The following is a 27,553-nucleotide window of genomic DNA, read 5'->3' as shown; positions in this document are numbered from 1 at the left end:
ACAGGAGAACATCAATGCGGCCGGAGCTCACCTCTCAGCCTCAGCTCAAGTCTGTTGTGAAAGACTTGCAGGCTGTCGTGTAACGTTGCTGGTGTATTCATTTTGTGGGCCTCAAGATTAGAGATAGAGCAAGGGTCATGAGGCCAAGCCTTGGGGAGGCTCCCATATGTGTGCATCTTAGATTGCTCCTGAGCAAGACAGCGTGGGAGAAAGAGACGACAGTGGTGACGAGGGCGGTGTTGGAGACATCGCGTTGAAAGGATAGGAGAAGTTCATGTACACTGCACGTGCGTTGTGGAGCTAGGGCCAGCCAACGGCCCGAGGTGCGGGGAGCAAGTGAAGCCGAAGCCGTTCTCTCCCGTTGCTGTGTCCATCATCAACAACATTCACGTCCAATGCTGTAACATAACCTCTCATATCTCTATCGGGATCTCTACGAGCATTCCCATCCTCTGTATTACTGGCCAGCTCACAGAATGGCGCACCTCACTGGCCCTACGTCCAAGTTCCTATCTGCACCCTTCAAGTCCATACTGTCCTTACCCGCGTCCCTTCGCCCTGCCGTCTACGCAACGTCTCAATCACGATGCCTGGCAACGAGTACGGATCCAAGCAGAAAGCAGCCGAAGACCGCGATATTCTTCCCCGGCCAAGGTGTCCAACGCGTGGGAATGACCACCGACTGGCTCGAAGCCTTTCCCAAGACTGTGAAACCCATGCTGGACCAGATCGATGAGACGCTCAAAGTCAACCTGTCAAAGATCATTGCTGAGGGGCCTAACAGCAAGCTGACAGCCACGGAGAATGCACAACCAGCGATTATGGCGACAAGTATCATCATATTAAGAGTACTGGAGGAAGAGTTCGGCTTCAAGATCAAGGACAGGATAGACATAACATTGGGACACTCTCTTGGAGAGTTCGCTGCCCTTGTTGCGGGCGGATATCTTCGAGAGGCAGATGCCTTGAAACTCGTACGGAGAAGAGCTGAAGTAATGGCACGATGCTCGAAAGATGCCAATGAAGAGGTCGGGATGATAGCTCTGGTTTGTGAGGCAGATCACCTCCAATCTATGATCGAAGCGATACATTCATTTCTTGGACACAACTCTGAAGGGACCAAGTCAGATTCAGGGAGCGACCACGACTTACCACCTGTACAACAAGTGCTCATCGCGAACATCAACAGCAAGAACCAGATCGTGTTATCCGGAGGCATCAAGCGCATCAACGAGCTTCTCACGCATCTTCGACAGTTCGCTGGCCACGGCCCTCGAGCAGTGAGGCTTAAGAGCGACTCACCTTTCCACAGTCCGATGATGCAACCTGCCGCTGACCTCATGAAGAAGATGCTGAGCCAGTCTTCGCCGACGGCCAAGAACGAGGATATCATCATGTGGCCAGGTCTCATGCCATGCATCAGCAACGTCTCAGCCCGACCTTTCCAAAGCCAACAACACCTGAAAGACCTTCTGGCAAGACAATGCGTGGAGACGGTGCTCTGGCACGACAGCATCGTGTACCTCCACGAGGAGGAGAAGGTCAAGAGATGGGTTGGGATTGGACCCGGCAAGGTTGGACGCAATCTTGTGGGGAAGACCACCGGTGTGCGTGGATTCGGCAAGGGAGGAGGCGTGTGGGCAGTGAGCGGACCAAACGAGGTGGAATCTTTCCTCCGTGAGTTCGAGCAGACAGATGCCATGAATGCCGCCGAAGAGTAGCGTTTCTCGCGCAGGATGTTCCGCGGTGTGAGGGATGTGATTTTGTAAACAAAAGCAGGTCTGGATACGTGAGAGGAATGAGAAATGGTTCGATGTGTACAGCGAAAAGGCCCATCCGGCGTGGGAGATGATCAGATTAGATGTTGATATTGCCCTACGAAACTCGACCGTCCGTATCTTCCCGAAGCGATGGTCAAGGGAATTGAAGGGCCGAAAGAGGACTGCCTCGACTAGACCCCAATGGCCATCTCCACACCTCCATCGTCTCGTGGGTGCGGTTGCAACGAAGCTTTCCAGCTCCAGCCAAGCACAAAGACCCCTTGAAAATGCAAAAACTCTTCCGCAGCATCCATCCCGTTCTCGCCCCTGGCCTGACAAGCCATGGCCATCAAGTCGTGTGAGCAAAGCAAGAAAACAAAGCAAACACCTGCACCAACCCCACCACGTCCCCCGACGTCGGCGCCTCAGCCTCTGAGCTTCTCCGAGCCAGCAAAGTGCATCCTGCAGGGAATAGCCCGCGGTTGTGCGGTGTGATTGGCCACTGATATCGGCGAGCTCCTTATCGCAGCTCGGTGCAGTAAACAAAAAAATGACATCGAGGTGCTTGTGGTCGCGACGCCTACGACGCTAGCAACACTCAATTCGCGGGCTACCTCTCACACACATCGCATGCGCATCGAACGAGCTGCGATGACGGTGATGGACGGAGTGGAGGTGGAAGAGTTTTTGGTGCGTGTGCATGTGCTTTTTGGGTCTGGGGCACGCGGTAGGCGCGTTTCGGTGAGGTGGTCGATTGAAGGGTGGTTCTAATACGTCGTTGTTTCCTTACTTTTCAGACTTTCTTTCTTCTCTTCATTTCTCTCACTTGCTCATCACCTCTCTTCCTTGATCCATTCCCTCGTCTAGGAAGATAAACAACAAGAATAACAGCCACCCACCATGTCCAACGTCTCCGAGCCCGAGTTCGAGCAGGCCTACAAGGAGCTCAGCTCCACCCTCGAGAACAGCACCCTCTTCAAAAAGTACCCGGAATACAAGAAAGCCCTCGAGGTCTCCTCCATCCCCGAGCGCATCATCCAGTTCCGCGTGACGTGGGAGAACGACAAGGGCGAGTGCCAGGTCAACAGAGGGTTCCGCGTGCAGTTCAATGGCGCTCTGGGCCCATACAAGGGAGGACTCAGATTCCACCCGAGTGTGAATCTTAGCATTTTGAAGTTTTTGGGTTTTGAGCAGATTTTCAAGAATGCTCTTACTGGATGTAAGTACAGCCCGTCCCGGAGCTTTGTTAGTTAAGGTTGTGAGGACTGACTTGCATTCGAACGACAGTGAACATGGGCGGTGGCAAGGGTGGCGCCGACTTTGACCCCAAGGGCAAGAGCGACAACGAGATCCGCAAGTTCTGCGTTGCTTTCATGCGGGAGCTGAACAAGCACATTGGCGCCGACACGGATGTCCCAGCCGGTGACATTGGCGTCTCGCCACGAGAGATTGGTTGGATGTTTGGCACATACCGCGCTGAGCGCAACAGGTGGGAGGGTGTCCTGACTGGCAAGGGCGGAAACTGGGGTGGCAGCTTGATCAGACCTGAGGCCACTGGATACGGTCTTGTATACTGTGAGTTCAGTCCAAACGCCTGGGGATCAGTCGGTGACTGACCATGGATGCGTTTTCTAGACGTCCAGCACATGATCCAATACGCCTCCTCAGGCAAGGAGTCCTTCCAGGGCAAGCGAGTCGCCATCTCCGGCTCCGGCAACGTCGCCCAATACGCCGCCCTCAAAGCCATCGAGCTCGGCGCCACCATCGTCTCCCTCTCCGACTCCAAGGGCAGCATCATCGCCACTGACGACAAGGGCATCACTCCCGAGCTTGTTAACTACATTGCCGATCTGAAGGTGAAGCGAAAGGCGTTGACGGAGCTGAGCGAGAGTTCCGAGTACAAGGATAAGTTCAGGTACATTGAGGGTGCCCGCCCATGGGTCCACGTTGGCAAGGTGGATGTTGCCCTTCCCTCTGCGACACAGAACGAGGTTTCCGGCGAGGAGGCGGAGAAGCTGATTGAGAATGGATGCAAGTTCATTGCTGAGGGCAGTAACATGGGTTCTACTCAGGACGCCATTGATGTCTTCGAGAAGGCCAGGAAGGAGAAGAAGAACGACGGTATCTGGTACGGTCCAGGTGAGTGCAATTTCAAAAGCCTCGCTTCTCGTGTGACTTGATACTGATGCACTCTACAGGCAAGGCAGCCAACGCCGGTGGTGTCGCCGTCTCCGGCCTCGAAATGGCCCAGAACTCCGCCCGCCTAAAGTGGACCTCAGAGGAGGTCGACGAGAAGCTCAAGGGCATCATGGAGGCCTGCTTCAAGAACTGTCTCGAGACCGCCAAGGAGTACGTGCCATCGGGCGAGGGCGAGCTCCCCTCCCTCGTGGCTGGTGCCAACATTGCCGGTGCCATCAAGGTGTTCGCCGCCATGAAGGACCAGGGCGACTGGTGGTCCAACTAGACTTGTATGTTTTTGAATGTTAAGATGATACAGTAACAGCATGATGAAGAGATTGAGCGTTTCGGGCGGATGGGCAAAACCACGGATGTTGGATATGAGATTAGGTCAGGACAGCAGATGCATATGATACCAGTCCTCGACCAGAATGCGGTCTTTTCCACTCGTTGATGCCATTGCAGATGGAAGTGATAATCGGTCAGATGCGGCTGCAGACCTCCGGTAACAGACTGTATGGCCAGCCAATTTGTGCCGTTGTAGCCTCACGGGTTCTGTGTTCTGTGGCTTGATGCAGGGCGAAACTGGAACAAGATATCGTCAGTCTCTCGACAAGGCTGGTTGGGTGAAGCTTACATGATCTCCAATCTAGTCCTGTACTCACATGCCAGCCTTCCATCGCTAATAGTCCCGGCTTCCTTCGACGGGATCGCGAAGAGTCTCGCCTTCAACCTCGAGTCTTGCTGAGCTTCAACAATAGCGTAGCTTCATGGAACCGTGGAGTCCGATGAGTCCTTCAACCAGCCTCCTCGCCTTGCTGCTGCTCGCCCTGTGCCTCCTGCATTTGCGCCCAAGCCCTCTGCTGGCCCTCGTACAAACCCATGTGATAGCCTGCATAATACCAAGACAGCATCATGTTCTTCAAGTTCTCGTCTTGGATAGCTGGAGAAGGAATCAGTTCAGGGCATCAGCGCAAAGCGAGAGACTTACTGGCTCCGATCATCGCTTGCGGCAAACCCGCCAGGTAAGCCGGCACATTTGGTGTAGAAGCAGCTGCGGGTGCAGTCGATGACTTCGGCGGTGCAGCAGGACCTATGAAATTCCCTGGCAGGGTGGTCATCGGCGACGGTCCAACATCCTCGGGGGTCTCTTTACGAGCTTGTGGCGCTGGACGGGTCCCGTTCAGCATCGCAGCGGCTTTCGAGGGCGGTGCGGGTCGCTTGGGCGGGATGTCGATTACAGGGACTTTTTCGCCGCGGGCGGCGAGAGAGTGGTATTTCTGTTCCTGGCTGTTAGTGTCTTGTTTTGGACTTCGAGGATAGATGATGGTGCGGACCTGGTATTCTTCGAGAGCTTCATTCCACGACTCGACGAGCGCGGAGTCGTCCCATAGTTCGTCATGTGTTAGTTCGCGCTGTGCGCCTGCAGCCATACTGGAATTGGAACTGAGGTGGCTCGATGAATTGATGATTTTTGGTGAAGGAGTGAAGATGTGTTTGGGGAGATGGATGCGAAGCTTCACACTAGTAGATGGTCCGTGCGCTAAAACATAAATAAGTCGCTCTGTCGCTCTGCCCTTTACTACACTCTCCAGGTTTTCGCGAAGTGAAAAACGACCACCCCAAAGTCACTGGCATCACTCGACTTCTATGGATGGCCCAAGTCTTCCGTCCATCGAGGAAATCCTCGCATCAACCCAAATCCTCAGCGCTCCTGATTCTATAACCACTGTCGTCAAAGTCAGAGAGCGATTCGCCGTCAAATATGGCCGTCTTGTGGCCAAGGTCGAGGCGGAGAACTTGGTATTGCTCGCAAATACCGACGTACCTGCGCCCAGGAGGCACGGCTTCATCGCCGACCCCGAGACCAACAGGTCATTCCTCATCATGGAATTCATCGAAGGCGACAATCTCGAGCAGATCTTGCCGTCGCTGAACCTGGTGGAGAGAAATATTGTCTTCAAACAGGTTCAGGATGCCCTCACTTGCTTGCGCAACCTCGAGCCTCCGGACTACATCGGCTCTGTCAGCAGGAAGCCTCTCAATGATGGCATCTTCTACACTGAACCAGTCGATCCCAAGCAGTCGGGACCGTTCGCCAACCAAGAGGAGATGAACAAGGGCATGCTGTTACGTCTTTCTGAGACTTGCGTGCCTTCGCATGTCCAGTTTCTGCGCAGCCTCATCGAGTCCACGCTACAAGGCCACAAGACGGTTTTCACTCACGCGGACTTGCAGCTGAAGAACATCATGGTGCACAGGGTGGGCTCGAAGGAAGATGGAAGTGCGGGCGTCTTCGAGGTCAAGATCATCGACTGGGAAATGTCGGGGTGGTATCCGGAGTATTGGGAGTTCTGCAATGCCACTGTCTGGGATGGCTTGAAGCCCGACTGGCTCGATGCCGTGCAGGAGATGATGGTCGGGTATTCGAAGGAATACCTAATGCTGAAGTTGATACGCAGTATTGTGTTTCAGCTGGGCTAATGACAGGACTGAAGGGACCAGATTTGGCCTTGTTCATGTTGGCGACGTCCAATCGAATCAGTGGTGGACAGTCCTACATTGACCATTGGTAAGTCTCCCTTCGTACGAATCTGAGTTCCAGTTCGGCAGATGACTGACTTAATGAATCTACCTCCGGGGTGAGATGCAACGCCGCGGATCTTCGAATACCGTTTAAGTCGTCCATTGCTGATATGAGTTGAAAAAGCCCAAAAGATTTGACAGCTGACTCCCCAGTCCACCAACGCGCTCGTTCAAAGACGCAACCTCTTTTTGAAGCTCGTCAATGCGTGCCCTCGCAACAGCACCATACACGGCCTCATTATAACTGTCGCTCTCCTGCTTCGGGGGATTCGCTTTACATCGGCCCTTTCCATTAAGCTTGCAATAGGCGCACGCAATGTCGTCGTGGGTGCTGAATACTTTACACGGCACCCAGATGCGTTCTCGAGTGCACCAGTAGCAGGGTTTGAGAGCATCCTTGCCTGCAAAAACACTCAGTGTGAGCCAGCCGGGTATTCCATAGAAAGTTTGTTCTTTGTCACCTTCATCCGTCTCCATGATCCGGCCAGCGGCATCACACCTTCGTAGTTGCACCAATGCAGCTTTCTTCTTCGAGCCACCTAGAGCGGCTTCTTCTTTGAACGTATCCCACCTGGCCCGTTTTATATGCCAGAAGTCTTGCGGGTTGGTCGTAGTAGGTTTCCGGAAGGTGGACATTTTTGGGGACGTCAAAGACCAGTGACAGACATTTTGCGTACGAGTGGAGAGCTGGTGTCATGGTGTCAGATTTGATTTGAGCTGTGGGAGCTTTCGTCCTGTCTACATGTAGTGTCATATGAAGAGCGGTGAAGGTCTAGCCATCAACAGAGAAAGGAGGTGCATATCGTTAGTCGGTAGGATCTGTGTGGTCTGGTGAGTTTATGAAGCGGTCGACACACTGGCCGCAGACCTCGCTGCCGCCATGCATCAAGGTGGCGAGGCGACCATAGCACAACTTTCAGCAGCGAGTGCCGCGGCGAGAGCGTGTTGTTGAACAGGAAAGGAGTGAATATGGGAGGTCAAGAGTGGATGCGACCCAAACTCATTTTCAGGCCGCCGCACACATTCCGCGGCAGCTCCCGCTACAATTTCGTCTCTCAAAAAGTTCGTCCAGAGCTTCGAGACCTTCACATTGCTACCACAAAATACAGATCCGCAAACATGTCGACAGAGACGAGAGCCAGGAAGCGCAAGTTAGGCGACGATGTCGTCCCTGCAGCAAAGAAGGCGAAAACGGCCAAATCCGCCGAAAAGCCTGCACCTCTGAAATCCGCATTGAAAAAGAGCAAGGTCGAGACGACGGTCGTGGAGAAGCCGAAGGAGAAGAAGACCAAGAAGGTCAAGAAGTTCAAACCCGTCGTCGAAGAGGAAGACTTCCAAGGCGTCTCAGACAACGATTCCCAAGGCCGCGCCGAACTCACCGCCGACCAAACCGCCGCCCTCCTCGCCGGCTTCTCCAGCAGCGAAGACGAAGCCTCCGACGCCGAAGACGACAACGACGGCGTCGAGGTCTCCAAACTCCCCTCCGCACCAACCTCCAAAGAGGTCAAGAAACAGCTCGCGCAAGCGAAGAAGAACGAGGACCCCGAATCCACTCCCGGAGTCATCTACGTCGGCCGCATCCCGCACGGCTTCCACGAAACGCAAATGACCGCCTACTTCAGCCAGTTCGGCGAGATCACGCGTCTGCGCCTCGCGCGCAACAAGAGCACGGGGAAGTCGAAACACTACGCCTTCGTAGAGTTTGAGTCTGCTGCAGTCGCGGATATCGTGGCGAGGACGATGGACAAGTACCTCCTCTTCGGCCACATTCTGCAAGTGAGGACTGTGCCGGCGGAGCAGGTCAAGGATGTGATGTTTAAGATACCGACGGCCATGAAGAAGGGCGGGAAGGTGAGGCCGAGGAATAAGATTGAGGGGACGAAGTTGAGGAAGGGGTTGGAGAGGGAGGGGTGGGAGAGGAGGGTGAAGAAGGAGACGAAGAGGAGGGAGGGGAAGGCGGAGAAGTTGAAGGAGATGGGGTATGAGTTTGAGATGCCTGGCGTGAAGAGTGTTGAGGGTGTACCGGTGAATGGGAAGGGGATTGAGGGTGGAGATGCTGAGCCTGGTGCTGAGGAGGGTGTCAAGTTGATTGAGGGAAAGAAGAGTGAAGTGGCACCTGGGGTTGAGGAGGAGGTTGAGAAGATTGTCAAGGCTGATGGCAAGAAGGTCACGAAGGAGGTAAGGTCGAAGAGGAAGAGCAAGGAGGGCAGTACGACTACTGTCACGAAGAAGACCAAGGTCGCGGAGTAAGCGTATGCTTATTTATACACCGTATCGACGCAACCACAGCTTCTTATGCGCTGTCTTCTCTACTGCTACAGCCATCTCTCATATCACCTCATCACTCATGCAATCATATCGGCTACTTTGAAGTAGTCTCTTCATCCCACCAGCGCCGTGCTTATGCTTTTGTACGCAGAACATCCACAACCACCCCTCAACCCCAACTACTGCATATCGCGGTCCCTCACTGCACCGTCAAAGCCGCACTTGGCACCAAACCCGCTTCCTTCAGCGTCATGCCAAAGTCCTCCCGCGTGAAAGTCTTTCGTGGGAAGTTGCTGGTGAAGCTCGAAACCTCAGTTCCATTTTCCTGCGTGATTGCCTCAGAAACTTCGAACAGCGTCGTCTCGGCGGGGAGCGTCTTCATGACATTGCCGTTGGGCGTCTGCAATCGCAGCCTCGCTTCAGAGTGGTTCGCCGTCTTGGGAGCAGTAGCCGCTGCAAGACCACCAGGCGCCGCACCACCTGCTGCAGGAGCACCAGGGTTGAAGGCATCGGGGTTCTGTCTCATAGCCTTCTCCTCGTCCGCCTTTCTCTTCCGCGCCGCCTTGTCCGCCTCGATCTTCTCTTTGATCCGCTTCTTGGCCGCGATATCATCTGCCTTCTCCTGCTTCTTCTTCTGCGCTTCCTTGATCTGCTCTTTCCGCTGCAGCTCCTCCTTCGCATCGTCGCTCGCCTTGGTGTGCTTCTTCTTGATCTCGTCGTTGCGCTTCTGTGCCAGCTTCTCCTCGGCTGCTTGGCCTGCCCTCTTTTCCGCCAACCTCGCCCTCATCTCGGCAAGCTTCGCTGCCTTCTCTGCTTCTGTGAGCGGCGCGAGCTCCTCCGTCGACTCGCCGAAATCAACGTGGCCGGACTTCTCGGCGTGGAACTGGGCTGCGTTCATGCCGCGGAACTTCTTGCCACACTCGTTGCAGACCATGCTTCGGGCTTGCTCGCCGACTTCGAGCTTTGGTGCTCCTTCCTCGTCTTCGCCGTCTTCGGCGGCCTCTTCTTTGAGTTGCTCGATGGTCTTGTCGGCGTTCTTTTCTAGCCAGTCGATGGCGCCGGTGAGGTTACCACCTTTCTTGAGGCCCATCTGGGCTTTCTCGCGGTCGAAGCCCATGTCCACGAGGGTATCGAGGTCGCCCATGGTTGTGGTTTGATGCGATGGAGGACGATCTTGGATGAGTTTGATGGAGCTGGTCTAAGCCCTTATGATGGATGGATTTGAAGTCAAGGCAGTAGACAGCTGGTTGATGAGGGGAGCTGTCGTTGAGGAGACTGAAATGATGAAGAAAGGGGTAGTTGTCTTTTGAGGTGTTGTGTTAATAATCGGCCGAGCTCGTGAAGTGCACATGCGGGTCGCGCATGAACCTGAAGCTCGGAGACGGGCGACGTCACCACGAGGCGTTGGCCTCAGGACTGGACCGAAGCGCTTCCACGTTGCCCATTCACTTGCACCCACCCATTCCACCTGCATTTATCTACCTCGACCGACTCCTCCAAGCCACCCTCCTGGAACTTGGCTACCTGCGTGCCTAACACTCGCGCAAATAACACTCCAGCAAACCAGGCATCGCAATTCGAAGGCGGCCGAGCGCAGCGCCCCCGAGCTCTCCTCTCCAACCCCAACCGAGCCGCAGCGTTCCTGACGTCTTCAACACATCCACCACCCTACCCACCTCTCCGCCGACCACTCCGCGACGCTCCTCGCCATGTCTGTGGAATTGCAACCTCCTGAGCTGGGCTTCAAGCGTGAGTGATTCCGCGGGCACGTCCCAGGCAGGCGTGCCAACTTGCTAACAATGCGCCAACAGGCCCCTTCACCCACGAGGTCTCCCAGGTCCTCCGCCTCCACAACTCCAACAGCGATCCTGTCGCCTTCAAGGTCAAGACGACCGCTCCGAAACAGTACGGACTCGACCACCACTACCAACCCTACAAAAGAGCCAGTGTTAATGCTTTGTAATACAGATACTGCGTGCGCCCCAACTCTGGCCGCATTGAGCCTGGTCGCGATGTCGAGGTCCAAGTCCTCCTTCAGGCTATGAAGGAAGACCCACCGCCCGATGCTCGCTGCCGAGACAAGTTCCTCGTGCAGTCCGTCGCGATCTCCGCCAGCAACGAGGCCCCCAATGTCACGCAAATCTGGCAGAACATCGAGCAGAGTGCGAAGAGCTCTATTCAAGAGAAGAAGATCCGCGTCAACTTCCTGCCAGCCGACTCTTCCGCAACTCCTGGCGCAGGTGCAGCGACCAATGGCCTGTCTCACCACGATGACGAGCCACCAGCGTACTCTTCTCCTTCGCCAATTGCCGTAACTCCACAGCGATCTAGCAACCTGCCCGACTCAAAGAGCCCACCGCAAGAGTTCCACCAAGACCTCGGTCAGTCACAATCGAGCCTCGGCGGCGCATCTGCAGCTTTCGCAAGCGCTACTGGCCTTAACCAGGACGATCTCCGACGTCAGCTCGAAGAGGCGAAGAAAACGATTTCGCGGCTACAACAGCAGGCGGCAGAGCAGACCGGCCTCCGCCAGCGTAAGACGGACGGACAGGCGACGTCTGCCGAGAAGACACACCCAGCGAGCATCCAGTCAGCACCACCAGCAGGAGGAGTGCCTATCCAGATTGTGGCACTGCTTTGCTTGTTGTGCTTCCTTATTGCCTATCTGTTCTTCTAGGAGGCCGGTGATTGCGTCGTTGGCTAGCCGTGCATCGAGGGGTGGTCAGAGAAGACTAGTGAAGCAGTGGGCAGCGCAAAGTGAGACACGAGCGATGCGCCTCGAAGAAGATCGGCGTGATCGACATCATCATGGATGCTCTAGAAGTGGACTGCTCTCTGCCACACCGGAAAAGATTGGGATTCTTGTCATACTCCACGGGAAAAGGGATGAGTCTATCAGAGGGTTGTATGGGATCAGGCTCCTGCCCTGAGAGGACTATTTCCTTCTGTACTCTGTTTCTAGCCGATGATACCGTTTTCATACACAGTACGCCTTTCTTACGCTGAGACTCTAGAAGGGAAAGGGGGAATTCAAGAACGTTATGCTTTTACCAACATGAACCAGTGCTTTATTTTTGGGTATAAGTATGCCTTGTATTGCTCCCCTTCTATCGCGCGTGTGGATCGTCAAAACCAGAAGCGAGGGCTCGCCGTGAACGCATGATCAAAAAAACAACTCAGGAGGAACCAGTGATTGTCGAATCAGACTCCCCATGGGCCTCCTCCGAACACAACACTTCCCGACTCCACGAAACCAGGCAGTCGAGGAAGCGCTCACTTCTTCTCAGCCTTCTTCTTGTCATCCGCGGCCTGCTGCTTGGCGCGCATAATGGCCGCGACATCCTCCTTATTCTTCTGCATCTCGCTGCCCGTCATGTTGTTCTTAGATTTCTACAGAGTCCTCGCATCAGCTGCAAATCTCGCGAGTGGCAAGGTGGTTCTTTTGGGAGGTTAGAGGGAACATACCACCGAAGCCAACTTGGCCTGGTTCTTCTCACGGGCCTTGTCGCGCTGGTTGCCACGAGCCATTTCGCCGTCGAGATCCGCTCAGAAAGGTTCTTCTCAAAAGGCTGGAATTTTGTTGGGTGCGATATGGAATTTGCCCGGGCTGTGTTGTTTATCTGCCGCAACGGTACGATTCTGCTGGGTCTTGTCCTCGAGGAAGTTTGCCCGCAGTCGGACGGGGAAGCGAGGTTCTTCTTGTGTAATTTTGTTGCTTTTTTGCGTTTGATGAAGGCTGGCAAGGATCCAGGGACGTTCGTGAAGAATGGCCGCTGAAAATAATACCGCAGGCGTGGATTGTGAGGTTCTGGAAGCGGCGCTAGTGTTGCACGTGATCGAAGCGTGGGGGCCGTGACTTCTACGCTTGGGTTCATCGCTGTCCTCTTTTCATTCACTCACATTTGGACGGGAAAGCCCCTGACAACGTCAACAGTCAACAGATCGGCACGATGCGGGAAGCAGGCGAATTTTTGACGCGGTACTCTCTCGGCTACAGGAATGGGATGGAAGTCTAATAACGATGGAAGACCTCAGGCATCCGACCGTTCTCGCGAAACGCACGCCAATGGGTACATGCCCCTCAAAGGCGCGTAATTTGCTTCAAGCATCTTCGCTACGTCCTTCGCCAGAAGGCCGAGCACGAAACCCACGGTCACCGACCTGCACCGCTTGTCGGAACAACGCAGCCACAAAGGGAGAGCGTTCTCCAAGCGAATGCACTTCGTCAACTCTCGGCGGCAGTGAGTACTGTCCTTCACTCGAGTATGGCAACCTTCCAAGGGGCTTCAAGACAACGACATACTGCTTAATGTCCGGAGTTCAAACCAGAGCTACGCGGCGTAGCTTCTCTCATGTTCGCTGACTGTCAAGCAGTAATGAAGGTCAATACAGCCGGCTTCGTACGATAAGCCGAAAGAGGACAATGCACATTTTCTTCTTGATGGTCATATGCACAGCAAACACCGCTGCATCTTGTTAGATCGTACCGCGCACGGGATGACGGTGTACAGCAATGCAAACCATACCAGGACGTCGCGAGTCTGACCCGGATCGACAGTTCTCCGCAAGATCCATTGAAGCCAAGAAGTATGTTCAGACCGTCTGCACCTAATTCCTCGAGAGAGGCACCGGCATCAAAAGTAAAAGCAGGTGAGGCTCCTTCGGCATGAAGTCCAGCGAGTGCGGTCAGGTGTCCGATTTCAGGCAAAGGCATCCAGAGGACACAGTCGCGAACCGTGGCTGTCGTCGTACTTTTCCACCAAGTCTTGGATATTGCACAACGAGGCGTTACCGCCCAAGCGGGCGGTAATGCTCGTTGATTCTGATGTGGGACTCAAGAGGTCACAAGACAGAAACCTCGTAACGTCACCTTAATATCTGCAACCAAGTGGAAATTGGCGGATTCTCGAAGCTCATTGGATTGATCTTGCTGGCACTTGGCATTGATTAGACGGAACCCTTCACTAATTATCTAGGCATTCGTACCGATGGCCCAATCTTCACAGCATGTTTGTGTGCTCGGTGACAATGACCTTCCATCGAAGGTTAAACGGTCTGTTCAGCATGCATGACACGAGCGGAGCTCATGCAGATAATCGGCCACGGCCCGCTTGAAGCACGAAATCTGAGATGCTGCTCTGCACCTTTCGCTTCCATGCAGTGACGATGATGCCTGAAAGCAGCTTGTGGGCGGGCAGGAAAAATCCTGATTGCTGCACTGCAACGTGAGAAAGACGTTGGCACCACGTGCTGATATGTGATGTCCCACGTTGCGGGTCACGAAATTCGCCGATGCAGAAAACGAGTAGAATGCTGCAACTATCGAAGATGTACTACAACCAAAAGTGATGTCTACTTAGGTTTGTTGACTATCGCCTTTGCCTTCTGTCAAGGTTGACGGCGCAACCGGCCGCCGACAACGCTGCTGATGCTGACGGCAATCTGCAGAATAGCAACCAGCGGCGCCCCCTAGCTCTGCACGTCAGTCAACCATGGAGGACCCTCGACCACGAAACTTTCGCGTGGAGTACGGTCGATATTAGGTAGGTATCACTACTGCATTGCTTGCGATGGCGATGGCGATGGCGTCGGGCTTGACTCTTGTCCTTGTTGACATCACATTGTGTATGAATAGAACATTGAGCGGCAATCTTGGAAGTCGAGTTATCGACAGTCTCCTGCATGCATAATCTTGCGGCGGGCTTCCGTGGACTAAAGAGTAAGCATTGAACGCTGTCGGGGCTGGCATGATGGTCATGTCGGGGCCATCGAGGAGGCAGCGTCACTAATATTGCACGACGGAACGACCGGCCATTTACTCCAACATTTGCTCTATACAAATGTGGCTGGCTGCAGAAGGGACCTGCAGCCGCAGCCTTAGCGCTCGTCTCATCCGCGCTTCATTGCTGGGACTAGACCTTCCGCACCGAATGACAGGCTGCACGATGGAGTGGTTGCAGGCCCAACCACTTGTCAATTGCACTGTCTTTCGGCTCGCCCACCATCAACCACCTTCGTACTAACTAATGCCAGGCATTCCTGTAAGCTCGTCCTCTCGGAATCGTCACGACCAGCCACCTGAGCTCCAATGCGACTGCATCATGCTTATTTGTCGATCCAACCCAGGCCGCAGGCCCGCGGGCTCGTTCTTCAAACCCTGCTATCGACGGTAAACAGAGCCGATATGGCATTTCCAGTTTTGTCGAGGAGTACAGATGGTGAGTGCCCGGAATGCCTCGATGATCTTTCCGATCCATTTCTGGCGCTGGGTCTGGACGACGATGACGCGAGTGTATGCAGCGGTGCATTGCACTGTCTCCATCTGGCCTTGGTCTGATGCCAATGAGCGTCTCGGTAATAGGAATGTGGCGAGAGATACGCGAATCCACCACGATGCAGGCGTCTCTTTCGAGCTGGACTATTGCCAACCCACCGGAAGTCGATCGGACTCTCGCAAGGCGGGTCGAATAGAGCTACGTGTGGCTCGTGACTGCGATGAGGAGAAGACTCGTCCGGTGAGCAGACGTATGTGTGGCCGTGCTGGAGGCGAGACGACATGTATGAGTCTGCCCACTCCCACCTCTTTCCACACCGCGCACACAACCTCGCCCATTTTCTCCAGTCTTTTCCGTATTTCGCCCCAACCTCACGCTCTAGCCCACGCACATCCAGAAATTGAACACGAAAACACCTCTATTCACCCTCCCCATCGAAATTCTGAGATACCTCAACTCTCATGTCATCCTAATCATCATCCTGAGGAGACAAGTACATGTCAGCAGAAATGTTCGCCTACGAACCTGGCTTCTACGTGCCAGTCAATCAAGGCTATGAGCACCCGGCACTGCCATACCACCCATTCGCCGCCCACGAAATGACGCCGCATCCTGAGTACGAAGGATACGTGCTCGTCAACCCGACCCAAGGTAACGGCTGGCTCTCGGAGTCGCATGACTATCACCCGAACAAAGTACCTCGTTTCTCTACACCGGTACTGCCTTCAGCGACCACGCCTCCTCGAGCACCGGCTGTCCCCATCAGCCCGGTATCGTTTGTGACTCGGCAGAAGTTCAAGCGGACTGCAACGGTGGCACTATTCATCTATACTGTGTTGATGACCGTGGCTAACTGATGCCTAGGCATGCGAGGAGTGCCGAAAGAAAAAGCAGAAATGCGTAAGTATCCCGATCGACGGAATATCGCCTCCATCAAGACCTCATTGACGTTCCACAGGACGGCGAAGACCCCTGCCAGGCATGCAAAGACCAAAACATCAACTGCCAATACCGCGAGGTGCCGATCAGGAAGTACGATCAGCCGTCCATCCCTACTCCTTCAAGACGACAACATACTAACGTCCCCCCAACAGGAAAGACCAAGGCCCCGAGAGGTTGATGCAACTGATGGAGCACCTACACAAACAAATCGCCATGCTGAACGACCGAATCGTCGAAATGCGCGCCATGCTGGACGAGCAAGATCGACGCCTCAGGCTGCAGACGCAGAACTGGCATCGACACAACAGTAACAACAACAACAATGCCAATGTCGGGGAGGTCTGCGCGTAATGTGTATCGCTGTGTTCGGACTGTGTGGGTATGTATGTTCATCTCCCTGCCCATCGCCGCTTGTATTGACTGACGGTGCTGTAGCTCGCCAAGTACAATACATACATACAACGTCGCGGCCGGACCGCAGTGGCTCTTCGACGGGATCCAAGAGTCGACCACTCACTGTCCCTACCGACGCACAAGAGTTGCCGATTTTACCTAGGCTAAGGATGCACATTGAGACGATTGACTGGCTGTGAAGAAGGATGAGGGAGATATAAAGTACTTTTAGATTATAGTGCGGATTATTAGATCTAATTTGATGCGTAGATGGACTGGAATTGTTTTTGGTTTTGTTCTTTGTGGGTCCCTCTTTCTTTGGGGATGTGTTGTACATGTGTTGTGGAAAGCTTCTAGCAGGCTCGAGTCGACATTTGTTCATTCGCTGACAAGATTCGATCATGTCTCGCCGGTGATGTGAGGTTTATCTCGATACAACCAGCAGAAGTCCCTCTTTGGGAATGTGATGTTCGCATGTTGCAGAGACTTCGAACAATTCAAGTCGACATTCCTTCGTCCGCTGACAAGATCCCATCATGCCTCGCCGGTGGTTTGAGGCATATCTCGATGCAGCCAGCAAACACCAGGTCGTCCTCTAGGCCATCGACCGAATCGACCTTCCTCGTAATCTGCATCTCCTCACACAGAACCGCAGGCAGCATGTAATTGAATGGATCCAACAGTCGTCCCTCGACCTCCTTTCCGCATGGTCGAGTAAAATACTCCCTCACCGCCCGCATGCCTCTGGTTTCCTTCCACAGCCCCCGGATCTCCTCACTCGACACCATGCCCTGCTCCGTCAACAAGTGGCGCCGGTCAGCAGCGTTCATCTTCGGGATGTACGTGCATGTCCATCCGTGCAGGGTCAGGTCCGGTAGTGGAAGCCCGATGTCTGCGAGGAAGATGTCCCTGCTGGTCGATTGATAGAGGGTTTCAACTGGAGAGGTGTTGAAGATCGTTTCCATCAGACACTCGCTGCCGACGGTGGTTTCCTGTTTGTTGTACTGCTGGATGGGTTCTTCGAGAACACTTCTGACCATGTCCAGCCACGCCTCTTCATCTGCCACCCACTTCTTCGTCGCCTTGGCTGACGCCTCTCTGAAGAAGCGCAGCGGATACGCCATGTCCCAACCACTCAACTCAAACTTCCACACCTCGACATCGACATAGCAATGCGCTCCTTGCGTGCCACGGCTCGTCACACCAGTACATGTGAGACACTTGCAGAACACCGACTCCTTGTGTTTGCAATGCCGAAGAAGCTCCACGTACTCGGATCGCTCGTCGTAGGGATGTTTCACCACATCCACGTGCAAGAGGTACTCGAACATCTCCTCGAGGAGAGTCTTCTTCAGCGATGGAGCAGGCGGCGTGAAAACGCCTTGCTCACGCTCGTACCAGCCCGCGAGCTGGTGGATCATGGCATGCGTCTGCCAGTGTTGGAGACGGCCATTGTAAAGCGAGGACTTCCGCAGGGCCTCGAGGATGGTGAGGTCCTTGAGTTGAGGTGCGGTCTGGTGGTTGATGGACATCGATGGGAAGCTCTTGGAGATGCGAGCGCGTTGTTCTGCGCAGAGGCGAGGGGCGAGGAATTTTACTTGGCCGTTGACGGCGCGCAGGAGGGTGTGGCATGTGCGAGCCACGGAAAAGACGTCTTTTGTCGAGGTGAGGTTGTCGACGATCATGTAGCGGAGCTCGGGGGGGATTTCCTTCAACCAGTCAACTCGTGGTTCTTGAGGCTGGCTTTGCTCTGCGGGAGTGTTGCCCTCAAGGACATGGGAGAGGGACTCGGAGAGTTGGAGGTGCTCGATATTCGGCATCTCGTTGCTGCTGTTGGTGGCGCTAACCGAAGCGGTTCTGGAATCCATCTTCTCTGTAGACAGTCTGACGTGGTTCTTGTGTAGTGCGAAAAGGGACTTCGAGCTGATCGGGGTTGTAGAAAATGTTGTGTGGGGCGCGGTTCTGGTGTAGTGCGAAGACAGGCTTCGAACTGGTTGTAGTTATGGAAGTGGTTTTGGTGCAGTGCGAAAAGGGGCTTCGAGCAGCTTTGAGTTGTGTGGAAAATGTTGTGTGCGGGATGCAGCGGAAAAAAACTGACCCATGACATGAACCTGTGTGATATATATACCCCAAGAATTTTTTTTCCCGTCGGCGAGCTACTCATCGGGATGAATGATCTTGTGATTGGTTTCGAAAATGCTATACCAGGCTTTGTCGAAGCCTGTGCGGCTTCACGCAGAGGTAAGCACATGCTTAGCGTACCAGCCTTGCGCCGCTGAAGTTTTGGTCGGCGGTAGCTTTATTTAACACGTGGAGTTCTGGCTTGTGATTTGGACACTTCGCATCTTTATCTACTGCTTCACAAAACTCGACAGTTTCGACTCAGATCACAACATCAACATCAAGCACAATCATGTCCACCACCAACGCCAGAAGGGGTGACAGCCCTCTCAAGTCCAACACTGCCCTAAAAGAAGGCACCCTCGAACTTCCCAACGAACTCATCCACCTCGTCCTCGAATATCTCTCACCCCTCGACGTCCTCTCAGCCGGACGCACATGCCACCACATGCGCGAAGTCGTCAACGACCAAGCGAAACGCCTCACTCGCCTCATCGTCCGCCGCGAACGGACACGCATGGCCGCAGGCCTCGTCATGTCCGGTGCCTCCCTCGTCGGAGCCATCCGCTCCTGGATCCTCCATCATGGGCCTCAGGCAGAGCGGAGTTTCCACGCCACGGCCCTTAGGATTGCGAATAACTACGTCCGCGCCAACGGTATCGACGTGAGAGATACGGGGTATCGAGGAGATCACTTGTTCTTCGCTCGACTCGTCGAGTATCTTCTGCATGTGAATTACATGGCGGGCCATAGAGCGCGGGATCCGGAGGGCGAGGAGGGTCTCGACGAATATGCTCTCGTTCGGTTATCCCCGAGCACCAACGTTCTCAAGAGCGTCGCTCGATGCAGCTTGACCAGCATGGAGAGCCGCACGTGCCTCTGCCTCTTGTGCTCTCCTTATCGCGAGGGGATTTGCTGCTGGGTCGAGACGGCCGTTGTCGACTTCAGGAAGACCGGCTGGAAGAACGAAGTTCACCCCCTTGCGTTCTGGCGGGATCTCAGCAGCCCCGTGACGGAGATTCTCGTCAGCGAGGAGGAGTGGTTGGATATGGTCCGCAGCATCCTCGCGGAGTCTCTGGAAGATCCCACCGACAAGGAGAAGCGCGAGATGCACAATGCTCTAGTCTCGCAGATCCGGCAAGGTTTCGGCAAGATGCGTCGGGATATCGTCAAGGAGTTCATCACGTTGGCGGAGTTGCCTAAGCAGCGTCGTGGAGGGGAGATGAAGATCCTCATACCCGGTATGGACGTCAGCAAGAAGAAGCACTCTTTGTCGCTGGGGAGCAGGCAGATGGCGTGCGAGACGTTGGGGGTGCGCGCCGCGAAGGAGTTCTGTCTGCATTTGGGCCGTGCATTGAAAGGAGAGAAGAAGTTATTGGATCCGGAGAATCGATATTTAGTGGCTGTCATGTATGAGGAGTTACGTTTGGTATCGGGAGAGTTCATGCTGATGGATGAGTATCGGGAGGGGAGTTTCGAGTCGTTCTTGGGATGAAAGTGGGATTTTGTGTATGTGTAAAGGGAGGGACTCCATTTTTTCGGCTTTTGTATTTTTATTAGACTTACAACCGCGGCCTCTGCCCCGTCTTCTTCTCGTCTTCCCAGAATAAAAAACATCTCACCTCAACACTCTCCCTCGGTGGTCCATGATCTCCTGGCATCTGCACGGCCGAATGCGGCGCCCGCCTGGCCACATCCTTCTTCGAGTCGAAGCATTTAATCAGTAATACCTCCTCCGGCGTCTGTCTCTTGGGCAGATACCAGCGATGCTGCGGGTTCGCCGCGACCTGCCAGATCTTCTGGTTCCGCACGGCGTACTGTGGAGGGCGGTCGTTATTGTAGTCATCGCGGATGCGGAGGATGATTTCCCGCAGGTCGGATTCGGAGACTGTGGCGGCGTCGCAGACGGCAAGGGGTTCGCGGGTGATGGGTTTGAGGGGACGCCAGGCGTTAACGATCGAAACGGCTGGAGTTTGCGCGGATGGTGGCAAGGTTGGAGGGGGCGTTACCGCTGTCGATGACGCTGTCGAGGACGATGGAGGCGCCGTCGTAGGATTGATCGATGTGGGCGAACATGGCCGGGGACTCCAAGTTGATCATGTCGTCGTCGTTTCGGGCTTTTTGCAGGGCTTTGAGTTCCTCCTCGCGGGAATGTCTGCGCACGACGTGGGAGAAGACGTAGGCATGGGTGGCACCAGTGCTGCATTGAACGATTTAGCTTCTGAAATTCCAAGCGAGGATGCGAGTGATGCCAACATACTGCTCCTTCATCAATCGTTCGATCTCTGGATAGTAGACTGCTTTGACCCGTTCCTCGTCGTCGAACGTCTTCTCCCTGCTGGAATGCCGAACGAGTTGGAAGCCGTTTGTGTCCAAGTTGAATTCATGCTCGCGTCCTCGAAGATCGAAGATCTTGACACGACGTGAGTCCATCGGCCTCTTTCTCGCAGCGGCCGTCCTGACGACGTAGTAATCAGGCGGGCCTCCATCAGCAGGGGGTTGGTAGTAGTTCACGATCGTTTTGACTGCGTCTGCGGTCGAGTCCTCGATGGTCGACGCCATGATATCTGATATAGTGTGCAAAGATGAAGTGAAGTGCGGAGTTGGCGTCGACTGTTAGGCTTGTGCTCAAGTTTCGTACTCGCCTTACTTTTGACTGGAATCGCCCTGCTTATATGGACGTCCGCAGCTTACGTTGGAGAACATTGTCAGGGATCAGCTTTGTTCGTTACCTCGCACCAGGTCAAAGTCAGACGACTCGGAACGGTGCGCGATTAGCTGTGCAGAGCCTGGCACACCCAGTATACCTCAGTCGCAAGGGTGAGCTACGAACGGGAGTCCCAAAATCCGACATTGATATGTTCAATGGCCTCTCTACGAACGCTTCGGTTTCGGGCGCGAGGGTCATTGGTCTGTTTGTCAAGTTGTTCACATCGGTTTCGGATTCCCTGAGAACGGGCAGATGCCATTCTCATGGCTAGTCCGCTCGATCCCAGCCAGAATCCGCCTGTCACTGTTGGCCAAATCAAGGTCCTGCTCAGGCCAGCCAACATTGTCCGAGGTCAATTTCCTTGCTCCAGCTATTGAGCTCCCTTCGCCGCCATGGTAAGTCTGTTCTTGCGGCCATTGTTCGCATAACATCAGTTATGCATTCCTTTTCAAGCTGTACATCGATTCGTCCATGCATTGTCGCTGTAACTTTGACTCATTCGTCCTGCACATCCTCGTCGTGCTCAACTTCCTCATCATACTCCTCAACTTCCTCGCCTTCCTCGTACTCTGCGTATTCTCCGCCCTTTCCATCTTCATCATCGCTGTCCTCTCCCTCCCCATCGCTCTCACCCCCTGAAGCTTCATAATCCTCTTCTTCCTCATCCTCATCGTCTTGTAGCTGCTGTTCTGCTCTCTGGAGCTCCGTCAAGCCATCGTCACCGCCATTCGCTTGCAAAGCACCAGCAGCGTCGCCGTTTGGCTCTGACTTGGGTTCTTTGTTCACATTGTATGCTTTGGCTTTGCGATCCGCTGCCATCGAAGCATCGTTCAATCCGTGTCTCTTCACATACTCGTCGATCCCTGCAAAGTCTGCTTGGTCCAGCATGCTGAACTCCACCTCCTTGACTTCGGTGCTGTTACCCTCCGTCGCCGCGATGACCAGGTTGAACGTTCGCTGTAAGACGGAGGTGTAGCTGACGGACTCGATTGCGGAGAATGGGAAGAACGACAGCGGCTTCTTGAACCCAAATACGATGCCGTTGGGCAAGAAGAAGAGGTAGCCTGGAAATCTTTAGCGCTGACAATACCCCATGTCCTCTGGTACGACCAACCCTCTTTTGTGCCCTTGTGTGCCTTCACATGATACGCCTTCTCGCCCTTGCGGTGTGCCTGCGGTATGCTGCTCGCAAACTCGGTGTCTGTCGGCTTTACGATGCTCTTCCCATAAACTTGTAGCAGCTGATCGAACTCCGGCTCTGTGACCGTCACGTACGTATCACCCTCTACAGCCGCTCTCGTTGACGAAGTTGCATCGTCTGGCTTTGTCTCGTTCAAGGTGAAGACCATCTGCTCGCATGGTGTGCCATCCTCCGTCGCTGCACCTGGCGCGGGAAAGACGCAGAAGTTCCACTGCCGTTGCTGCTTCTCCGGGACTGGCAGACAGAAGATCTGATCGATCTGCGCATTGGAGAGAGTGTGCTCTGTCGACTCCGTCTTCGGGTCTATAAGCCTGATCTCCCTCTTCCTCGAAGCTGCCTGGTCCGCGACCAGCTGCAGCTTCAGCTTCTTGCGAGCAGGTATCTGGAAGCTGACATTCTTGCATTCGAAAGTCGTCACCGGGTTCGATATGCCCACAGATCTGCTGCTACCGTTGGGTGCGGCTTGTGCAGGCTGGCTCGCATCGTCAAGCTTCCTCTTCTTCGAGGTGCCTGATGGTGCGGTGTGTGCCGATTCCCGAGAAAGGACATACTTGGCTATGTCGCCGAATAGCCCATCAAGCTGGCCTTGGTAACGCTGCGCGAATTGGTGTATGCGGTTATCCAGCGTCTGGTCGTGTTGGAAGGCGTTGTGGATGTCGCTCGCCCATTGCTGCTGGGCCATGGTGTCGCTGAGCAGGGCGTTGATGTTGTTAAGGAAGTTGGCGTCGGCTCAGGTGGACTCGTAGCTCTCCTAGTCGCGTGTGGTTGACGTGTTTAGCTCGTCGCCCCCACTGCCGGCTCGAGCTCCGTGGGAGGCTGATCTGTGGTCACGGGTCGAAGTCACCGTGGCTGGATTCACTCACGCTGCAAACCTGATCCTCGGACTCGGACTTGCCGCAAACCACCGTGCTATTTCTCGTGGACGTTGGCTCTCATCTTCCTTTGCCACGGTGGCCGGCACTCAGCCAAGCACATTGGCAAGTAAACTCAGCGAACCGATATGGCATGTTTTGTCCTTGGCGGCGACACCTGCGGCAGTCCTGTGGCATGCTAAGCCTCTGCCAAACCACGCCTCGTAATACATCGCTCACAGACGACAGGTAGGACCGCTTCTTCGTGCGAGGCCCATCTCTCCCCTTTCCTTGCCATCTATCCATGTCCTCCCTCGCGCTGCCATTTACCATCACAACTCTAACCCGCCGCGAGAACGGCTGACGGCCCAGGATGTTACGTCTGGCAGTGCTCTCGTGCCTTTTGGCCTGTGTCGCCGCGCAGGACAACACCACCAGCGCCGCAGAAACTTCAGCTACTGCTCCCACCATGGAAAGGCCGTCGTTGAGTGTGCCGACAGTATCGCTCTATCTCCCGATGGGGGCACCGAGCCAGATACATGCTTCGATCATATCCGCGGTAAGCCTCCCGGCCACGAGAGCCAAGAAAATCTCACGCTGCATCTTCCATGTGCACCCACGTGCTGACCAGATGGGCAGACCCCCAATGAAACGGCATACGCTCTTGGCTGTACCGATAATGCCACCACCTCTGGTTGTGGATACAATCCTCCGATAACGGTTACAGAAGGAGAAAGTACCATTATCTTTACCAATACCTATGAGGGAGAGTAAGCCAAAAGCATCCTCTCCCCCCAATGGTACATGTACTGATTAAAGTCCAGCCAAACGACAATGACTGCCGAGCCATTGACAATGCAATGCCAACTCGTCGGCGCCCACCTCTACGATACTCCCATGCATGGAGCCACGTCTGCGGTCTGCACTGGAGCATCGGCAATCGCGGGCTTGGGTCGAGTCCAGTCAACTTCTACCCTGGCGAGCAGCGAGATCAACTATGTACCGGTCACCATCACCGCTGGCGCTCAGAAGTTGGCTGCCGCATCCACGATGACCGTGGACCTGCCGACTGGCACAAGTACTGCTGGGGCTTCAGTGATCACTGCTGCTGCCCGGCTGGGTCTGGGCGGCGCTGTAGCTATGGCGGTCTTGGGCGTCGTATGAGAAGATTACCCAACGGACGAACTGGACCAGGCTTCGGCAATACTTCCGGCATATATGGCATCTTCTCAAACCGGTTCGTGGCCTTTGGTCTTGGATATTTGCCTTATCCAGGCTTGGGTAGTAGGCCCTCCACAGTCGACTCGGTTGACCGTCAGTGAGCACATTGGATCTCTTGAAGACCGCGCCAGAGGCGCCTCTTGGGTTTCGAATATAGTTGTTCAGAGGGAGGTGATAGACCTGGCACCAACTTCAGTCCCATCACATACCGCCATGTGGTTTGCTGCGAGGCCAATGGATGATGCTCAAGCCGGGATGATCACGAGCCGCGACAGCGCGAGCAATCGTACGGTCTCAAAGGAGATCTGCATCGCGGATGCTGTTGGCATGCAGGCAAAGGTGGAAAGCAGGTCCGACCACACCTAACCTTTGTGCGGGCTGTCTGGGCTGGGCGGACCTAGTGACATTTGCTCAGAGTCATTTGAGTATCACATGTCCTTGCTCTCACTCTCCCAACTAGCACAAGAAGATCAGCATATGGAAAAAGCAGTTGGACAATCGACTCCCACGTGCCGGTCGTCTGCACCAACCTGTCGGCTGAAACTCCCTGCATAGCTGGCGTTACCAGGGACTCACTCGTTGGTTTCCTACACCAAATTACTTTTGCCATCACCTCTACGACTCAATAAGATTGATCGAAACGTTCCAAGACCCCATATCGCGTTGTCGACGCCGTCGCACCTTCCATTTCCGGAGAGCACATGTCCGTGCACTTCGCCGAGCTCGCTTGCAGCCACCAAAACATCAAACCGAGCGCCGCCCTTTCCTCCTCTCCGTCATCCAACAACTCCCGACATCGACCGCACCGCAACCCTGACCACAACACCAACTTATCATTTGCGAGGCGGCCGTCAACATGGATGCAGACGCGGCGATGATGTTGGCTGACCTCGGCAACACACACCGTGACCGAGTGTCTGCGCCGTTGCCAAACGGTGTCGACTCCCGCACGGCCGAGCGACAGGAGGCCATCATTCGCGCAGAGAACCGCGCACGCCGAGAAGGTATCTTACAACAAGCTACGGAGGATGACGGGCAGCAGCACCGTGCTGTGATGGCCTGGTATGAGCAGTCCACGTTTGGCGGAGATGACACCGCCGACGACCTTCAGAACCGCTTCGACGGTCAAGGTCATCGACGTGAGCTTCGGCAGCGACTGGCTCAGGAGAACGATCGCGGCCGCGAGTTTCAAGAGAACAGATTCGGAGAAGAGCGAAGCCACTACACCTATCAGCGAGGTGGACCCAGCATGCCTCGCGACCGCCCACCACCATCGCGAGCGGCCAGACAGCCATTGGCAGTCACCAACCCCAACCGCCAGCGTGCACCATCTCCACGGTCATTCGGCACTCGCAAGTTTGGTCCTACTCGTCAAGGTGCTACTCCCGACGGCGGCATCCCTTCGATCACGCAGGGCCTGGCTTCTGCTGCTCAGGCAATGTCCACCTTGGCCGGTCCACCAGCTGCGAGCTCTTCGACTACGACTGCTGCGCCGGCTTCTGGCCTCGCACATGCTACCTCATCTCACCTCGCTATACAGCCTCCGGCCAGATCGGCTTCGCCTGCTTTCTCTACAGCAAGCTCGACCTCCACGACCGAGCAGGCAGTAGCTAGTGCTCAGGCTCGGATGAGAGCTGCTTTCGCGGCTCGGCAGATGGCTCGGTCTGTCACACCTACTCCAACCCCCCATACTCATGCAGCTCCGACCGTCGCCAACCACGCCGACGCCGAATCTGAAGCCAACACCTCTCACGCTACTGATGACCCTACAGCTGCATCTAGTCCTGAAGATGTAGATGATGATGAGCCTTGGCCACAATGGGAAGCACCGCCTGCTAATCGCTTCCATTCACGGCCGAGTCCAGCGGTCGCCAGGGCTCAAAATGCAGTCAAGGCCCATCTCGCAACTCAGCACAGCGGACAGTCCACTGGAGGTGCTACTGCTGCATCGTCGCAGAACGCTATTCCGTCTTCTTCTTCAGCCCCACCACACTTGGGCCGTCGTACTGCCACGGGTAATGTCGTTTCGAACGGAACTTCTACCTCAGCATCCACCGGAGCTCCTGCCAGCGCGAGGACTACTGGTCCTAGACCACGAGCCACAGGACCTAGCACCCCGTACTTTGTCACCAACGGACTCGACTCCAGTATGACCTTTCCCAGAGGTCGTGCTACCGGGGCTGCCAGCGTCGAGACCACAACCAACGGCACAGGCACCACCTCCGCCGTTCCCAGATCCCGTGCAACAAACGGCGGGCCTTCATCCCCAGCTCACATCGCTTCGATGCCTCCTCCTCCAATCACATCAGCGCCACGTTCTCCAATTGTCGACGAAGTCAGCAAGCGTGCACAAGCTCATCCGCTTCTGCTGGACGAAAGCGTCAAGTTGAAAGCTTTCGTCTCTGCGGTTATGCGCACAGCCAGAGACCTCGAAGAGGTCGAGAAGCATTACAGCGAGTTTCCTGAGCGTCGGCCGGCACTTGACTACGCCCGGCAAAAGACTGCGCGCACGGTCGTCAAGTTTGCCGCCGACGGCGACCAGAACGCAGCCGAGACCTGGGCTAGGGGCAGATTCCCAGATCGCCACTGGCTTGTAGATGCCGCTTTCTCGGCCTGGTCTGGTGCCACCCCCGAGGATGCCGCTCATCCCACTGTTCAGCAGATCATCAAGACAACGAGGGTTATGAAGCAGGAGAACGAAGCGGAGCAGGATCTCGTCACGCCCACCGCCCAGCCTACCACTTCTGCTGGCGCCGCTCCTTCTTCTGACAGCACCCACAGCTCCGCCACGGCCGATACAAACTCGACGGCTGTTTCCACTCCCACTCCGCCTCGCACCGCGATGGGCATGCTCGGAGTGACCTTTTACGATGTCATTGGCAGCTTCTTAGGCAACAGAGAATTCCAGCTGCCAGTGCCAGTCACCGGAAATTTGTCCTTTACGTCCAGAGCTGGCGACTACAACCCTCTCGGGCTGGCTGATGCCATGGAGAAGTTTGCAAGCTTCATCTCCCAGCCGACGGCAACCGTCTAGCAAGTGGATGGCT

General features: G+C 55.0%; 16 protein-coding genes across 16 annotated transcripts; 9 read left to right on the top strand and 7 right to left on the bottom strand.

The window, feature by feature from the left end:
* Positions 1-476: 476 nt before the first annotated feature.
* M409DRAFT_54668 (uncharacterized protein) lies at positions 477-1,721 on the top strand (the record flags this gene model as incomplete). Its single annotated transcript, XM_033812781.1, has 1 exon — positions 477-1,721. The coding sequence occupies one exon, from the start codon at positions 477-479 to the stop codon at positions 1,719-1,721; it is 1,245 nt and encodes a 414-aa protein (XP_033667787.1).
* Positions 1,722-2,660: 939 nt separating this feature from the next.
* On the top strand, positions 2,661-4,224 carry M409DRAFT_22949 (uncharacterized protein; the record flags this gene model as incomplete). Its single annotated transcript, XM_033806564.1, has 4 exons — positions 2,661-2,979; positions 3,048-3,335; positions 3,396-3,899; positions 3,959-4,224. 4 exons carry the CDS (start codon positions 2,661-2,663, stop codon positions 4,222-4,224), a joined length of 1,377 nt encoding a protein of 458 aa, XP_033667786.1.
* A 511-nt stretch (positions 4,225-4,735) lies between these two features.
* On the bottom strand, positions 4,736-5,371 carry M409DRAFT_22948 (uncharacterized protein; the record flags this gene model as incomplete). Its single annotated transcript, XM_033806563.1, has 2 exons — positions 4,736-4,881; positions 4,930-5,371. The coding sequence occupies 2 exons, from the start codon at positions 5,369-5,371 to the stop codon at positions 4,736-4,738; spliced, it is 588 nt and encodes a 195-aa protein (XP_033667785.1).
* A 217-nt stretch (positions 5,372-5,588) lies between these two features.
* Positions 5,589-6,422, top strand: M409DRAFT_22947 (uncharacterized protein; the record flags this gene model as incomplete). Its single annotated transcript, XM_033806562.1, has 1 exon — positions 5,589-6,422. The coding sequence occupies one exon, from the start codon at positions 5,589-5,591 to the stop codon at positions 6,420-6,422; it is 834 nt and encodes a 277-aa protein (XP_033667784.1).
* A 192-nt stretch (positions 6,423-6,614) lies between these two features.
* Positions 6,615-7,160, bottom strand: M409DRAFT_22946 (uncharacterized protein; the record flags this gene model as incomplete). Its single annotated transcript, XM_033806561.1, has 1 exon — positions 6,615-7,160. One exon carries the CDS (start codon positions 7,158-7,160, stop codon positions 6,615-6,617), a length of 546 nt encoding a protein of 181 aa, XP_033667783.1.
* A 483-nt stretch (positions 7,161-7,643) lies between these two features.
* M409DRAFT_22945 (uncharacterized protein) lies at positions 7,644-8,774 on the top strand (the record flags this gene model as incomplete). The annotated part of the gene is made up of 1 exon (XM_033806560.1): positions 7,644-8,774. The coding sequence occupies one exon, from the start codon at positions 7,644-7,646 to the stop codon at positions 8,772-8,774; it is 1,131 nt and encodes a 376-aa protein (XP_033667782.1).
* Positions 8,775-8,991: 217 nt separating this feature from the next.
* M409DRAFT_66432 (uncharacterized protein) lies at positions 8,992-9,936 on the bottom strand (the record flags this gene model as incomplete). The annotated part of the gene is made up of 1 exon (XM_033816939.1): positions 8,992-9,936. One exon carries the CDS (start codon positions 9,934-9,936, stop codon positions 8,992-8,994), a length of 945 nt encoding a protein of 314 aa, XP_033667781.1.
* Positions 9,937-10,501: 565 nt separating this feature from the next.
* On the top strand, positions 10,502-11,469 carry M409DRAFT_66431 (uncharacterized protein; the record flags this gene model as incomplete). The annotated part of the gene is made up of 3 exons (XM_033816938.1): positions 10,502-10,541; positions 10,604-10,697; positions 10,761-11,469. The coding sequence occupies 3 exons, from the start codon at positions 10,502-10,504 to the stop codon at positions 11,467-11,469; spliced, it is 843 nt and encodes a 280-aa protein (XP_033667780.1).
* A 596-nt stretch (positions 11,470-12,065) lies between these two features.
* On the bottom strand, positions 12,066-12,320 carry M409DRAFT_22942 (uncharacterized protein; the record flags this gene model as incomplete). Its single annotated transcript, XM_033806559.1, has 2 exons — positions 12,066-12,182; positions 12,258-12,320. The coding sequence occupies 2 exons, from the start codon at positions 12,318-12,320 to the stop codon at positions 12,066-12,068; spliced, it is 180 nt and encodes a 59-aa protein (XP_033667779.1).
* Positions 12,321-15,576: 3,256 nt separating this feature from the next.
* On the top strand, positions 15,577-16,360 carry M409DRAFT_22941 (uncharacterized protein; the record flags this gene model as incomplete). Its single annotated transcript, XM_033806558.1, has 4 exons — positions 15,577-15,879; positions 15,932-15,967; positions 16,026-16,099; positions 16,162-16,360. The coding sequence occupies 4 exons, from the start codon at positions 15,577-15,579 to the stop codon at positions 16,358-16,360; spliced, it is 612 nt and encodes a 203-aa protein (XP_033667778.1).
* Positions 16,361-16,899: 539 nt separating this feature from the next.
* Positions 16,900-18,270, bottom strand: M409DRAFT_54662 (uncharacterized protein; the record flags this gene model as incomplete). The annotated part of the gene is made up of 1 exon (XM_033812780.1): positions 16,900-18,270. One exon carries the CDS (start codon positions 18,268-18,270, stop codon positions 16,900-16,902), a length of 1,371 nt encoding a protein of 456 aa, XP_033667777.1.
* A 545-nt stretch (positions 18,271-18,815) lies between these two features.
* M409DRAFT_54661 (uncharacterized protein) lies at positions 18,816-20,018 on the top strand (the record flags this gene model as incomplete). Its single annotated transcript, XM_033812779.1, has 1 exon — positions 18,816-20,018. The coding sequence occupies one exon, from the start codon at positions 18,816-18,818 to the stop codon at positions 20,016-20,018; it is 1,203 nt and encodes a 400-aa protein (XP_033667776.1).
* A 67-nt stretch (positions 20,019-20,085) lies between these two features.
* On the bottom strand, positions 20,086-21,085 carry M409DRAFT_66430 (uncharacterized protein; the record flags this gene model as incomplete). Its single annotated transcript, XM_033816937.1, has 3 exons — positions 20,086-20,489; positions 20,533-20,723; positions 20,784-21,085. 3 exons carry the CDS (start codon positions 21,083-21,085, stop codon positions 20,086-20,088), a joined length of 897 nt encoding a protein of 298 aa, XP_033667775.1.
* A 643-nt stretch (positions 21,086-21,728) lies between these two features.
* M409DRAFT_22937 (uncharacterized protein) lies at positions 21,729-23,116 on the bottom strand (the record flags this gene model as incomplete). Its single annotated transcript, XM_033806557.1, has 2 exons — positions 21,729-22,297; positions 22,348-23,116. The coding sequence occupies 2 exons, from the start codon at positions 23,114-23,116 to the stop codon at positions 21,729-21,731; spliced, it is 1,338 nt and encodes a 445-aa protein (XP_033667774.1).
* A 638-nt stretch (positions 23,117-23,754) lies between these two features.
* Positions 23,755-24,449, top strand: M409DRAFT_22936 (uncharacterized protein; the record flags this gene model as incomplete). The annotated part of the gene is made up of 3 exons (XM_033806556.1): positions 23,755-23,844; positions 23,925-24,055; positions 24,110-24,449. The coding sequence occupies 3 exons, from the start codon at positions 23,755-23,757 to the stop codon at positions 24,447-24,449; spliced, it is 561 nt and encodes a 186-aa protein (XP_033667773.1).
* A 913-nt stretch (positions 24,450-25,362) lies between these two features.
* M409DRAFT_54657 (uncharacterized protein) lies at positions 25,363-27,540 on the top strand (the record flags this gene model as incomplete). Its single annotated transcript, XM_033812778.1, has 1 exon — positions 25,363-27,540. One exon carries the CDS (start codon positions 25,363-25,365, stop codon positions 27,538-27,540), a length of 2,178 nt encoding a protein of 725 aa, XP_033667772.1.
* Between the last annotated feature and the right edge of the window lie 13 nt (positions 27,541-27,553).

The sequence above is a fragment of the Zasmidium cellare genome, assembly GCF_010093935.1.
Source record: "Zasmidium cellare ATCC 36951 unplaced genomic scaffold M409scaffold_17, whole genome shotgun sequence".
In the NCBI taxonomy this organism is placed as follows: Eukaryota; Fungi; Ascomycota; class Dothideomycetes; order Mycosphaerellales; family Mycosphaerellaceae; genus Zasmidium; species Zasmidium cellare.
Note: the sequence above shows the minus strand (reverse complement) of the source record. Positions and strands in the feature narration are given on the sequence as shown.